The sequence below is a fragment of the Plectropomus leopardus genome, chromosome 3 (assembly GCF_026936395.1).
Source record: "Plectropomus leopardus strain MGB_pleo_1.0 chromosome 3, ASM2693639v1, whole genome shotgun sequence".
Lineage (NCBI taxonomy): Eukaryota > Metazoa > Chordata > Actinopteri > Perciformes > Serranidae > Plectropomus > Plectropomus leopardus.
Genome location: NC_142178.1, coordinates 18,476,099 through 18,491,718, shown reverse-complemented (window position 1 = coordinate 18,491,718; position 15,620 = coordinate 18,476,099). Strand labels below are relative to the sequence as shown.

Sequence of the window (15,620 nt, the reverse complement as noted above, 5' to 3'; positions counted from 1 at the left end):
CTTTGTTGTTTGACCAGATCCCTTTGAGCGGGTGCTGACAGGACCACAGAGGACAGATTTCAAAAGCTGGCTGCTAGAAATAATCCGTGAGGAAAAGATGAGCTGAACCTTTTGGCTGAAGAGAACAGAAGCTCGATGTGGATTTGTGAGTGAATCAGTGCGTGCTTGATAACATGAGAGAATAATCGAAAAGGAAAGAACGCTAATGATAGAGATGAACAAAAAAAAAAGCTGTCATAACATTTGACATTTGCAAGAGATAAACTCCACACTTAGACAGGAAATTCATGTAACTCTGTCTCCCTTTCTCTCTCTCTCTCTCTCTCTCTCTCACACACACACACACACACACACACACTCACACACACACATCCCTCTGCTAATGTTCGAGGCCTTTTATATGAGATAGGTCAATCTATTAGACAAGGCTTTTTATATTCCTTTGATTTGTTTTTCTCTTTCTTCTGTCTCCTTTATACTTGAAGAAGGGGTGAGGTATTTAAAGTAACAAAACCAAAATTTTTTGACACTGGACTGATGCTTTATTTTTACAACCTTGTAAACACAGCAATATCATATTATGAGCTGCAAATTAATCTTTTGTCATTCATAATTGCTTTCTAGATTAGCCTGTGGAATTGTGACCTAAATATAAAATTATAACAACTTTGAGCTATAAACTTGATTACCTCCTATATCCTATTGTGCTACCTCTCCATTATGTGCTTGTATAGAATTATTTGCGTTTGACTAGCATTGACTTTACATTTTTCTATAAGATCACCAATTGAGAAAAACAGTGAAGCAAAAAGTGTCTCAGTTTGCACCTTGATCTGTAGCCACAGGCCATGGGCTTCCTTAATGTGCAGTCATATTATGATGTCCTGATAGATGAGAACCAGTGATGTACTAGGCAGTTTTAATCGCCCGCTGTAGAGCCTTCCTGTCCTGGGCTGCACGCAAACCATGTCAGTTTATGATGTTTCCAGTCAGTATGCTTTCTGTTGCTCCTTTGTAGAAGTTAACCAGAATCTTAATCTGGAATTTAACCTTCCTAAGTTTCTGTAGGAAGTAGAGACTTTTCTGTGCTTTTTTGACCTGGGTGGTGATGTGCGATGAACAAGATAGGTTCTCAGTGATCGTAATTCCAAGGAACCTATAGCTGTTCACCTGCTCCACCTCAGCTCCACTGATGTAGACAAAATCAACAATCAGCTGCTTGGTTTTACTGATGTTGAGCAGTAGGTTTTTCTCTCTGCAAGACTGCTGATTGTATGAACTCCCATCGTTTTTTATAATATGGCAGATGATAGTGGTATTGATGATGGTACCTTCTGTGTGCAGTCGTGGGTGTACAGTGTGAACAGGAGGGGGCTGAGCACACAGCAATGTTGGGGCCCTTTGCATATATGTACTCAGGGGCCCATTGTCTCATAATTTGAATGTTTTTACAGAATTTTCTGGCCATCTGTCCAGTGCATGTTGAGATATTTCAGATATTAACTGAAATATGCTGGTTTCAAGTGATCACTAAAATCAGTAGGATTCATTCTCTGAGTATTTTAAGGAAAGATTTGCCACATTTTTGTGGATTTCCCCTTAGTGTTATAATAATGCATTTGAGGGCTATATTGACAGTGAAAGCTGAATTCTCAGCTGCAAATCTGTTGTTCTTTCTGCAGTTGGAGGTATGAAGAACTTCGGGCTATTTCAGCTTGGAGTTCACTTCCGGGTAGCCAGGAGCTGTGCTCCAGAAAATGTTCTGCAGGAGGAAATATTTTACAATGTTTTGGCTGACTTGGATATCAAGATGCATTTATTCAGTCCAGGGTATATGGCTAAAGAAATGTCCCTGGAAGAGTCAGAGGCTGATATGGCCAGTGGGGACCCTTCAGGACCTGAGCTGCCAAGAGTAAACAGGGACTGATGGTATCTTTGCTCACATTGCTCTCCGCTGCCAACAGAGACTGCAGTGAATATCAGCGTTGGCAGTTTTTGTTGAATGATGTTGCCAACGCCAACCCCAAGAGAGCGTTACAATGAGTGAAAGTTTTACTCATCACTTGGACAAATGTGCTTAAAACTTTCCTCAGGATACTGAAGATAAATTGTTTTTTTGGCCAACAAAATAATAGCTATTGCCTGGTGTGGTGATACATGGCAACATCACAAGCAGTGCATCCTGGTACATGTAGGCCTTGCTGAAAGGAAAATTCAGCTCTCTTGGTTAATATAACAGGTACTAACTTCTTGTTTCATTCATTACATTTACCATTAGCACTGACTGAACAGCCATATGAAATGTAGGGAATTTTACCTCTAAAGTGGAAAGCGATAAGTTTTCAAATGTTCAGTGTCATCCCCACCTAGACTAGTGGGATTGCTTTTCATTTTCCTTTGGAGCTTAGCAACTACCTGCAGGCGAGCGGTCTTTACCTGAGCCCTTTAAGAGACTTATTGTTTTTTGTTTATTCTAGTGCACTAGTCTATACTAAACAACATCATCTATACGGATAACATTGAAAAGAGAAGAAAAATCATGTCCAATGAAGAGGAAAAGTAATCATGGAATTATTTCACATATAATATTTTATTTGTAAGCAAGAACCTACAATCAATTGCATTTGCAGTTACTTTACTTATTCTGCCCCTTGCCATTTCTACTACAACTGTAGACAGTAGAAGGTAGAAGAGGGTAGAAGGTAGATTTATTGGTAATTACATTTGTCCTTGATCCTGCTACATCTTTGGAGTTGAAGGTTGAGTTGATTAAAATCAGCAGCTACTATGAAGATTCCATCCGGTTACTCGGGCATGTTGCTGCTGATGGCATCATTCAATTCCTGCAATGCATTTTTTGTTGCACAATGGTTGACGCACTGTAAATTGAACCCTCATTTTTATCATCTCCAGGCATGCAGAATTGCTTTGTGAAAGCTAGGCTAATAGCAAACTAATTTTGACACCCTTTTTTTTTCGTTGTTTTATAGCCATTACATTGTAGATATATATACATACCTAGAGTCATGCCACTGGCATGGCTAAAACAAACAAACAGAATAAAAATGACCTTACAATTCTTGAGTTACCCAATATTTTACTTCTCAAACACTTGTACTTGTAACACACTTGTTCATACTGTGCTTTAAAGTCCATATTTAAAAGAAAAAAACACTTCCAGCCTTTGGATGATGCAGAACTGTATCACCACATATCATTCCAGTCTCTCCCTTTCCTCTGACAAGGAAGGTAATGAAAAAGCTGGAAATTATCATCAGTGTTCCCGGAGAAATGGAGGACAGTCTTGGGACAATAAAAGGACATATTTTATTTGTTGGGCTCTGAGATAATCTCTCCTGCTGTTTCTTCCACATTGTTGTGAGTGAATGAGCATGAAGAGATACTGCCATCAACACTCCCCTGTGATGGAATGGGCTGAAGATAAATGAACCCACTGTTGGCTGCTAAAACTGGTGCATTAATCAGAAATAAGGAATACTCACACAACACACACCTTAAGATGACAGTAAAACATCAAAACAAAATTAAGTAAATAAAAAAACAAAACAAAAAAAATGCATTAAGAACTTTTACTCCTGTTAAGTCTCGCTACATCGAATCAATGGCATCAGAAAAACAAATCTATTATTTTTTGGATGACATACTCATTGCTATTTTACAGCTGTTTAGTATTTGGATATTAGGGCAGGACTGAGCAGGTGAAAATACTGAAGCAATACTTTGTCACATTTCAATCAACTTTGTATTATAACAGTATGGGTGTATGTGGAAAAAAACTGGTAAACCTCCTTCCATGTTATTGGCACCCAGATCTCCCTGCTCATCTCCCAGCAAACCTCCACTGAATGATGCATTTTGTGTTATCCAGTGGATCTTCAGTGGCTCTTGTGCTGTTTGATTAAACTACAGATGGCAGTTGCTTATGTGTGTATCCCCCTCCAACAATAAAAATGAGCTGCGCTGATCAAATATAAACCAAGATTTCATTACAGCGTTGCGTATTCTAACCTAAAATGTTTTCATGAACATATTTTGTCTTACCATTTAACTGTCACAGAAGCCTGTTTGTTACCAGCCAGCTGCCATAATGTCACCTTCGTCAAAACCGACAAGCTCACATTACAATAATACGTTAGTATTTGTTTGTCTGTTGCGGCACAGTGCATTCTGTCAGTTGTAGGTTTTCTACCTCTACCTCTGCCACTGCCATTTTCCTCTGTTTTCTCTGATTAAGTAGCACCAGTTTCAAAAGTATTTGTGTGTTTGTACTGCATAGACAGCCCAGTTTAATGTAAAGACCATCTTTCTAGCAGTGAAATACTTCTTTAAGTTACTTTCATTATGGACGGTTGACAGAAGATTTAATGGCTTAGGTGCATATTTGACAAGTATGTCATGTGACAAAAAGAGCTTAAAGGATATAAGTAATTTAAAGTTTTAAGCGGACACATTGAGTAATGAATTTGTTATGAAGCTTCATGTCTCTTTTGTTCCCATGAAACCAGAAGGCCGTTTTCTCTGGGCCTTCCTCCAAAGTGTGATTAATTACCTACCCAGGAGATATCAAATACAAGTGGAAGATGGATTTTTCATTTGTATAACCATATATTACTTGGCCCACAGTTCATTGATTGATTTAATGTGTCTTGTACCCTGCTGCCTGACATGTATGTCAGCACAGAAGAAACACTGATCGGGATCATAACGGCAATATTATTGATGTGGGCTGGAAGAATAATAGCGTTGTTAATTTCTCTTGGTGATCTATTCCTCTGCTTTCTACGGGTTTTGATTTGTAATATTTTTGTCTTCTGCAGGCAAAATCATCCATCCGCGTATTGATTCATTTCAAATGAGGCACTGAAACAGCTGCTGGATCCTTGTGTTTTAATGTGCATCCAATTCCAGATGTTCTGTGAACCAGTAGCATCATTATTCTTTTTTTTTTCTTGTTCAAAGCTTTTTCATTGCCTTTATAAGGACCGTGACCACAGCAGTCGCGTGCTGCATACAAGTGAAGCTACTGCTCTCACCAACATGTGATGTTTGACCACAAAGGCAGGGTCAAACATCACAGGTCCTCATCACGTATGAAGGTGGAGTAGACAGAGAAAATCAATAGGGCAGAGGTGCTGACTGATGAACTGACTGCATGAGGTACAAGGAGTCTCACTTCTATTAGAAGTTGGTCCGTCCAACGTTTACCCACTCGGCTTCCCTGTTGTAAGACACTGAAACATGTCAGCCTTTGTCTAACTTCCACCTCATCCAGCCAAAGCTATCAGATTTGCAAAGGTTGGAGTGGGATTTTTTTTATGTGGTGTCACAGATCAAAGAGCAGCTGAAGGCTTCACTGATTACCAAGGATAGTCCTTTCAAGTCTGCGACTAGCTCGGTAACATCTGCATTCAGTGTAAAGCTACATGCTGCAACACAGAAGAGAATGTGGATTGGGAGAAGAAAAGATGTACATCATGTTATATCGCTGTATTTAATCTTGCTGTCCACTGTGAGGATCAGACTGAAATATCAGACGCCTGCAATATAAATTGTAATCCCCACATATGAATGTTGAGGAATATTCAAAAGCAGTTACTGATAATGTATGAACATACCACCAAGTTAATGCTGTAAATGTGCAGAAGTGTGATACCAGGTGGAAATCAAAGCAATGTCTTGGAAAAGAAAGTCATACAGTCAGTTGACAATGATCCAAATACCCATCTGAAAGTATTTGAAATGAACCACAAATCGCTTTCCTCACACGTTCTTAAAGTAAAGATATATATGAAGCTCAGCATTTGGGAAATAACATTAAACAAAGACTTTAAGGTATAATGCAAGATTTTTCTAAAACACACAAACAAACAAAAAAAACCCAATGTATACACTCTTACAGGAGTAATCCCTTTCAATTATCTCTTATGGCCTACTAGAATTTTGTGGCTCTGTACTTTTCTGCGAAGACTGCCTGTATTTTATTATTGTCTGTAATCGGGGTGTTTATGGGTGTGTAACCCCAAAGCGCTCAGGGGAGGTCAGGGCTTTGTAAAAAGGTAGAAACCAAAGGCCAGATGGATAAAAGAAATGGGCATATACATTCTTTTTGTCATATTTACAAAGTCAGGATTTATCAGTCCGATTAAAATCAAGAAGACCTTGGGTTGTCAGAGGACTTGTAACAATGTTTTTATTGTGTTTGTATTGCTTCTCTTTAGCCTTTGACCATCAATACAAACTTCTGCCTGAATTTATTCTAACTCTGTTTGCGTACTTGATTGAACAGCGATTTTTTTTCTTTGCTCTCTTGTGTTTTGAATGCATATGCTGACAACCTCTACAAATAAACAGCCTTTTTGAAGTTCTTCAGAACATCACTTGATCTTGGCAGATGTTCGTGTGCAATGCGTTGGGGACCAGTGGCAAAATGGTTTAGTAGCATACCATGTAACCTCAAAGTCCCTGGTTGGGGGCTCTTTGATGCACCCTCCATTTCAAGTCTGTCTAAATACTTATCAGCTATCCAGTTATGGCAAACAAAATGCCATCAAACCATAATGTTACAAGAGACTGCAATTGCTAACCCTACACACTTCCTGCATACTTCAACTGTGTTCTAAATTGGCAGAGAGAATAGAGAGAATTTTGTAGACAGACCTGCTGATTTGGTACAAGCAACCAGCAAGTTGGTTCCAAAATCATTCAACATGGCAGATAATACTCCCTGCAGAACATTATTGGTGACTTCAGTTCACGAATACGACAGTATGTATGTTAGTCTACAGTATCTGGTAACAGTTCCAGTAAAAATCCCTGTTTTTGTTTTAGTTAGGGGAAGAGACATCAATAAAAGCACACACATAAATTAATCAATTAACATCATGCTATCCTAATTTTTGGACAGGTTTTATATTATGCAAACAAAATTAATTTCCATATAACATATTAAGGTGAATATGTGTTTTTACTGGTTTGTCAGTGCGACTTGGTTGTACACATAGACTGTAAAAATAATGAATGTAAAGGTACTGTGAAGTCACTCATTGGATTGTGGATTGTTTTGAAGCCTTGGGTTCATCATGACAACCAGTGCCATCTTGTTTTGAACCAAAAGTGACCATATTTGAGCAAAAAGGCTGGTGCTGTTGAGGAGCAAGGAGTTGATCTGATTAAGGAGCTGAGGACATTATCAGCATGCAGTATGTCACTCAAAGCAGCCCGCCCTTAATTATGTGCAACTTTAAGCCTTAATAAAAAAGTAAATAGATCAGTTAAATAATGATTTACCCCTGTACAGTTGCCATGAACTGGGAAATTAGCTGTTGAGATCAAATACTGTTTTCTGTACCAGGCTGTAAACATATTTATTTCCTCTGTAGTTTGACATTTTTACATGGGGGTCCATGGGGATTGACTCTGTTTTGGAACCAGTCTCAAATGGCCATTGCAGTACTTGTCACTTTTGCATTGGCTTCATTTGTCAGGCCTGGAGGTTGCTGCTTGTACATTTAATAGAGGGAATTTCAGTAAAATGTGAGACTGAACACATTGTGGGAAAAAAATAAAATAAAATGACACCTATGTGCTTAATACAAAGCAGTCATATTAATTAATTTATCTTTTTAAAAGGGACACCTAAAACCAAAAATATATATTTTTTACTTCTTAGCTTTAGTGCTCTTTATCAATCTAGATTATTTTGGTATAAGTTGCCAAGTGTTGGCTGTATCACCTTTTTGTGATAGAAAGAAAATAGTTCCAACATGAAACTGCTAATAACAAGATCTGTGGGTTATTTTAAGTAACCAAGTCATAATTCCTGAAAAGAGAAACGCTGGTGAGTATTTTCTTTTTCTGCGTGTTAAGCACAGCAAGTTGAGTGTCCTCTAGTTTCATTACATTGTAGAGAAGTTGGACATCTCCATGACTGATATCTCCAACACTCGGCACCAGTATTTTTTGGTTTTGGGGTGAGCTGTCCCTTTAGAAATGGAAAATGCCCATTTAAATTATTTTCCTGCTGAATAAGCAGGGAAACTGGGTTATGAGTGAACATAAGAATAAGAGAGGTGGATCACTGCACCATTAACAGCTGCTAGCCTTAAAGAAATTCATTACGCTAGGGTTATTGATGATGACATCATCCATTATTGACTCAGGAGATATTGACATCTGTATCAGCCCTTGAAATCCAATATTAGTGGAACTGCAACATCAGCACACTAAATTCACAACACACATCACTCTGTACAGGATGAATTCCTGTATCTGCTTAATGGACTGTTGGTTTTAGCTCTTTCCCCACATCTTCCCTGCGCCTGTTTCTCTCCACACACCTCCCTCCTCCACCTTTTCTGCCCTTTCCTACCTCCTCTGTTGATTCCCTTTCCCTCTCTTTCCATCTCACCTTCTTGTTACGACAATCACGCCTCGTCCCTCTCCTCCCACTGTGTGCATTTTATATTCTTATTCTCCCTCCACCATGCTCACCTGCAGCAGAGACTTGATGCTTCTTATTTCTGTGTGTCAATCAAGCCCCCCCCCCCGTGGATAAAAAGCATCTGTGCGATTGGTTGTATTCCAGCTGATGGCTCACATCAGGCGCACTCTCACACACATAAACGGAAAGTCCTATCTTTCATACCACAGCAGGTGAGTCCTACTGGAATACTGTTGCTTTGACTGTTGATCTGAAAGTGTGAATCTATGAGTGACTGTAGTTTATGGAAATTTAATGCAGACTACATACATAAACACTCACAAGTCACACTGTATGTAATGCATACTTACGTGGGATGACTGCATTACATAGTTCTTAAACATAAATGGAGAAGAAAAATGTTCATATTTTTGTGGTGTGTTCTGTGCTTACGATATTGCTGGAGGGCTGCCCTGCAAACGGCAGAAATGTTTTGGATGTTGGAAAACCCCAGGGGACAGAATTCAGAAAATCATGTGAGATACACATCCTCTCCCCGTTTTGACTGCTTCACTGACTTTGCTTATTTTATTAATTAGTAAATGCGATTTATTTTTAATTCCTCCTCTGATTGTGGTTTCTTTCTGCATCATTGGGTGCCTTTGCGCCCTTCTTGCTGTGTGTTTATTTGTGTGCATGAGCGTATGAGCATGCACGCCAGCCATAAACTAATATTGTTGAAGTATTCCCTGGGGCTCGAAGACACAGGAAGCCTGAATTAGCTATTGACTCTGTCTTCCTTCATTAGAAGAATATAAAATCACTACTTTATTGATTCCTCTCTTTAACCTTTGCGTCACTTGATCCCTAACATTGTTTTCTGTCCCTCTCTGCGCTTTTTCTGCAATTCCCTTCTTTTCATCGCCATTTTTGACTTATGTCCCCTCCATCCTTCACTACCTTCCACTTCATGGACCCATCATGATCACAAATTCCTATTTCTCTGTCCTCACCTCTTGCCCGCTCTTATCAGTTTAATGTCCTTTTTTCCTCCTAATTGTCCATTATCCTTCTCTGTTTCCCCTCATAGATTTACACTTACAATTGAAGCAACACATTGTGTTGGGGTGACCTTGGAGTGACCTCTCTCACTGTCTGTCTATAAGCGAAACACAATTTTACTGACTTCATTTCTATTTCTGGTCCTCACACAGCGGCTCCAATGAGGGGTATTTTCTGCATCATGAAGACCCTGTGCCTCAAAAATCTAAGAAGTAATTGTAGTAAATGTGAAGCCTTGCTGTTTTAAACGACAATACATGACTACAGGCATAGTCTGGACATAAAAAGACAATTCAAATGCAGTGATGCAGCACCAGCAACAAAAAAAAATCTGCAAAAGGCTAATATTGTGTAGTAATAAAGTTTAATGACTTTACGACACCACCTCAGATGATTAGTGTTTCGAAAACCTCTTTTAATGGCTATTTAAATCGATGGATTATTTGTTTTTAATGGTCTTAACTTAACTGATAGGATGTAAAAGTTGACATTGCTACCAACAAGACAAGGTTGCAAAATATAAAATGGATTTATATAGATTAGATGTCAGCTTTCAAACCCTTTACGATCTACATAAAACTGGCATATTTATATTTGTGGTGATGTTTACTTGCTGTGGGTGGAAAAGCCACTGAATTTTTGGCTTTTTGTGTGCTGCTTTCTTTTTTTTTTTTTTTTTTTACAACAGATGGCAATGAAGGGCACATCTGCAGGCACTTCTGCTGATTTACTTCTTTTAGTGTGTGTGTGTGTGTGTGTGTGTGTGTGTGTGTGTGTATGTAAATGCACATCAGAATGTGTGTTTTTCTTGTGCATTTACATCATCTTACAAAGATTGCAGCATTCAGGTCGACCTCAGGAGGGCGAGGGCAGGTGGAGACGGCAAAGGAGGGCGACAGAATACCCGAGAGAGGGAGAGAGCAACTGAGTCAGACTGTGACGGATAAAGAAAGACAGCAAGGGGAAAAAAGTGTCATTAGTCACTAAGCGAGGGAGATGGGGGTCCAAGAAAAGGAGACAAGAGAGGCAGGAGGGGCAGAGGGTGTGAGGACAGCGGACCAAAAACAGGCTGAATACTCTCAGGAGAGAAAGGATGAGAGAGAAAGAGACAGTGACAGAGAGAACGGGAGCTCCCCTGTCACTCTGAGAGGACATGTCTTCTGTCTGACCTTTTCAGACGGATTCACACCCCTCCACCCTCTCCCTCTTGGATCTCACCCAACCTTAAAAAGAAACGCCCTCTGTGGCTCCCCCCATCTCGTATTTTATGTTGTTCTGCTCTTTCCTCGCATAAATATTGGAGAGGGAGGACATTGGTTCTGTCCTTTTGACCTGCTCTTTTCCACTGGGAACTTGGTGTGGTAATTACACTTTAGTAATTAAAGCTTATTCTAGCCTTCTGTTTCCTCAAACTGCTCTGGAGGAGACGTTCATCTAATTCCTGAGATGTTAAAGTGTTGAGGTTGTGACAAAATATTGATCAGCCAATATATCACATTACTTTCTCTAGTGATACATTATCATTATTTTTAATAAAACATGCAGGTGCTCTAATGATGTGTAGGGCAGCCTAAAGTGCCATGTAACTGCAGTTCCTGCCTGCCACTGTTTGTGGGGGACAGGTATTAGTGCAACAGACTCAGGCTAACGTGTTGAAGTTGAGGCTGAATGTCTGTTATCTTGCCATATTTTGGTGTGAATTAAAGAAGATAAAACAAAAGAAATTGTAGCCCGCTTATTACCCACAAGTCAGGACTGGGGAATGCTACCGAACAAGACAGTACGGTTACAAAACTATGATGTGGCAGCCCTAGGGGTCACAGATCTCCTGTTGAAGACCTATGAACTACATGATATGCAAGAACTGTGGGAAAGTAAAGTACACAGGCAACACAGCAAACATGCATAGCCACCTGATTCATCAAAATCCTGATCTCATTGTGGAGAAAGCAACACACGCTACCATAGCTGATTGTCTTGCAGTGTATCAAGTATCTACTCTGTCTTTTCTCTGTTTATTTGGCTCACACAGCAGCCTCAGTGCTTAATACTCTCATCTCACTAGTGAGGCCTTGGTCTTTTCCCTTCCTATGTTTATAAAAATCCTCTGAGTCTTCTAGTTTCTTCCCACATCAAAAGACATTAATGTATTTTAGGTATAAAAAACACTGCTGTTGGCTCGGACCACAGCGCTTGTCACAGAACCAGTTAGTCCTCAGGCGCTATGCTGTGCCTGTCAAATGCAGTGGATGAATTTTCCTGTGGGAATCAATTAAGTATTCATGTAAACTGGATGCATAATGGTCATAGTCATTGTTTGGTAACATTGGCTGTTTGTGGCTATATCAAGTTTAGATCAAGAACACTATATCTGGCAGTCGTGGCAATTTTATTAAACATGCATTTCAATGCTTCTGTCCATAATATTGTGGCCCAGATGGTTTTCATGTCACCCATGACAATCAGCCCATCTTTAAAACTGTGCCATCAGTGCCAGTGCCAAATGAATATCAGTTCCAGATCAGTCTGCTATATGGGTGCATCATTCATATCATTTGTGCATTAATAAAGAGCCAGTTGCAGCTTGCTTTTGACCAGTTTCCTCATCCTTAAAAGCAGACTGGTGAATAGAGTGGTGCTGCTCTCTGTGGGACAAACTATGCAACTACATTTTTTGATGTCAATCAAGTCACACACATTCACGTATGCCAGACTATATGAAAATAAAATAATATACTGTATTTTACTGATGTGTTCTGTTTTTATTTCCTTACAGTTAGGTTCAGGTTCAGGTTCACTTATTTGTACCCTTTAGATTTGGTTTGCAGTATATAATGCAAGGCATCCATCCAACACAATTGTAAGACCACAGAACATTAAACATTATCAGACGTACTGAAAAGTTGACAACTGTGGTCAAAATGTTGCTTTAGTTTTAATTTTTGTTTAGCCTTTATTTATCTAGGTTTGTCCCAGGTTTGTCCCATTGAGATTAGACCTCCTTCACAAGGGAGACCTGGCCAAGACACTCTCGCGATACGCCAAGAAGTCTCGCGATACTACACGCTTCTCATTCGAGCTAAACTGGAGGGATTTTGTCAGTACCTGCAGCTAACACGCTAGCAGAAAAGTTATCTTCAGCTTCCCCGCTCCTCCTCTTAAAGAAGTCAGGTCTGAGGTGAGACAATATGCTTCCAAGCGAGACAGTTAACGTAGGTTAAACGATAGCTAATTATTTAAAGCTTACTGCCAGCACCTTCTGAAACACAGTTTGGGTTTAACTTAGCATGAAGCCTAGCCTGTACTGACACAGAAGCAATAACATCGGTTTAAACGGCCAAGATAACTTAACCTAGTGTAGCAACTAAAAGTAGCTTAAATCAAGCTGATAGGTTAGCGTGGATAACGTATTTTGTTGGTCCTATTAGTGAGCAAGGACGCTAATGCCAAGTAATACCGTTAAGTTACAAAGCTATCTTTTATTGAGCGTTAACTGCTACGTTGGCCGTGTTTTAAAAAGTTGATGCTGGTAAACAAGTAATCATGAGAGTTTCGAGAGCGTAAACATAATACAGTCTATCTGATATGTATTCTGACGAAGTATCAGCTGAAATAGCTTTGTTGTGTTTGTAGTACTGCAGTTTGACTTTTGTGTCTCTTGCTCTGATCTCTAAATCTTCTCCTTGGGCACCGCAATACCAGTGACTCTCAAAATGGATTTAGAAGACGACACCACTGTGTTAACAACCTTGAAGTCCTTCAATTCCTTCATCAGCTGCACTGAACCTCCTCAGCAGCTGTCAGAGCACTCTGCCGGGAATGGAGCCCTGCAGAACCAGTACAAACGCAGCATGGAGGTATGAAGACACTGGCAGCATCAAGTGTAAACTGTGTAGAGGCAGTTTTTAATATGCAACTTTCTGCACTCACTGACTTGTCTTTCCTATTAGTTGTTGGAAGCAGCAGAGAGGGTTCACTCCAAGAATCGCTACCTTCAGTTGGACCAGGAGAAGAAGCAGATGGAGCTGAGTCACAAGCGAGCCCGATTTGAACTTGAGAAGGCTGCTTCTGACAGTGCAAGAGACTTGGAGGTACAGGTTACGCATTTCACTTACTTTGCAGGATTTCTCTTCACTAATCTTTAGTCCAAAGAATCTGACACGAACTAAAAAGGGACAGGGTAGACATTGGATAAAACCTCTTTCTCATCCTTTTATGTTACAGCATGAAATTGACCGGAACCAGGATCTCTTGGGTCGAATAAAAAAGTTGGAGGAGAGAGAGACTGAGGCAGCAAAGACCCTATCTGAACAGGTGGAGGCAAATCGTGCTGTCCGTAAGAACGTGGAAGGCCTGAACAGAAAACTGGAGGAGCGAGATACTAGATTGAACACTGCTAACCAGGTACACACAGACTCACACACACTTGTTGCATTTGTACTGTGGTCATCAGGGTTGGGTATCCTTCACATGTAAACCGATACTAGTACCGGTATTGGTACAGGTACTGGTAACCAGTGGTACATTTTGGTACTTAATTTTTTCTGTAATAACAAGGAGTGTAATCTCAGTTGAGAAAAATAAGTCCAAACTTTACAAATTCAACATAAAGTATAACAACTTGTTATTTATGTGTGCTATTTTTTTAAGTTGTCTCTGAGTGAATTCAAGTTCCTTCTGGTAAACTATGATGCATTGTATATGTCTGGGGCTTTTATTGTGAAAGGTAAAAATGGAAGGATTAAAAATGTAAGGCGCTGCAGTTGTTTTGTGCCGACTTGGTTCAGACTACATAGCCCTGATGGTATTATTTTATTGTGCAACTCTTAACCCATTGGTGCATTTATTTAGAAAATTTTACACACCGCAAAAAATAAAACCGCTCGGTAGCTTCCTTTCCTCTCCCAAATCGGCCCCCACAACTACCAGGCTATCACAGTCGGACACCAGGGCATAGTGTGAGATCGCTGACAAGTCTTGGAGTGAGTGAAGTCTGGGCTGTGTTTTTAGTGGGTAACTGCAATTAGACCACTTTCAGCTCACCATTACCCTGACCCTTTGACTTAAAAACGCTGCAGCAGTGATGTAGTCTCTCTCTCTCTTTTCTCTTAATACTCGTTACTCTCTCACCCAGATGTCCTCTCAAGTACCAAAATTTGGTACCAGTTGATTTAATTCGAACCAGTGCAGGACAGTATTGATGTAATTTGGTCAGTACTCTTAAATTACCGTCATTTGTCATATCTTATGTGGACTTACTTTTGTAATCTGTTTCCAGACCATCAGTTCTCTGAAGGATGAGATCAGAGAGCTGAAGCAGAAGATTCTGAACCAAGACTCGACAATTTCTTCTCAAACCCTGGAAAACCAGGAACTGCAGGAACAGTTAGAATTACAACGCAGGTACAGACACAAATGGAGACTATCAACTAACGTAGCTGTTCTCCATGCTGTACTGCATAATATAAATGCTGACCACACACTTCTAACTGATTTGCTATTCTAATCAGGAAGTATCAGGAAGTCTCTCAGCTTTGCCAAAATCTCCAAGATGCCCAGTCGTCCTGCTCAGAGCACATCATCAAGATTAAGGTATGTCATACACAGTTGAAATGACTTTTGTCCACTCTGCAACCTCAGTTTGTGATCATCTAATTTTTTGCATGATTGACCAACTTATCTGCCATGCACACGCTAAGATCACAATATCCCACTGTCCACCAATGTACATAGTTTAGGGGTGTGCTAGTCCCATCACTAAAACGAAAGTATGATGATGATAAACACTACATTTATAATCTACATATTGAAATAAAGGAATATTATTTAATTTAAATAGTATATGTTTTATTGCTATTGTTCCCTCTTAACTGAGCCAATTCAGCACAGTGGTAAATGTAGCAGTGTTAAACACTCAGTTCTTAACTCTGTTTTTACCAAAATGACTGTGAGCAAATGGATAAGGAGAAGTTAAAGACAAACCTGCACCAATGCAGGTAATCAGAAACATGGATAATATGAGGATATTGTATACAGTATTGCAGAAATATCACTGTACACATCATGTTCCAAAAATGATTGCAAGTTGACTTGAACTACAACCAAGACAGCCTCATGC

The 15,620-nt window shown here is 39.7% G+C and overlaps 1 protein-coding gene across 1 annotated transcript in view; it reads left to right on the top strand.

The window, feature by feature from the left end:
* Window positions 1-12,531: 12,531 nt before the first annotated feature.
* Window positions 12,532-15,620, top strand: part of mad1l1 (mitotic arrest deficient 1 like 1) — a 67,891-nt gene continuing 64,802 nt past the window's right edge. Inside the window, exons 1-6 of the mRNA XM_042485218.2 lie at window positions 12,532-12,680; window positions 13,205-13,359; window positions 13,453-13,593; window positions 13,727-13,906; window positions 14,781-14,905; window positions 15,013-15,094. Of these exons, the coding sequence (XP_042341152.2) occupies window positions 13,216-13,359; window positions 13,453-13,593; window positions 13,727-13,906; window positions 14,781-14,905; window positions 15,013-15,094 (672 nt within the window). The 5' untranslated portion in view covers window positions 12,532-12,680; window positions 13,205-13,215. The remainder of the gene's footprint in view (window positions 12,681-13,204; window positions 13,360-13,452; window positions 13,594-13,726; window positions 13,907-14,780; window positions 14,906-15,012; window positions 15,095-15,620) is intronic.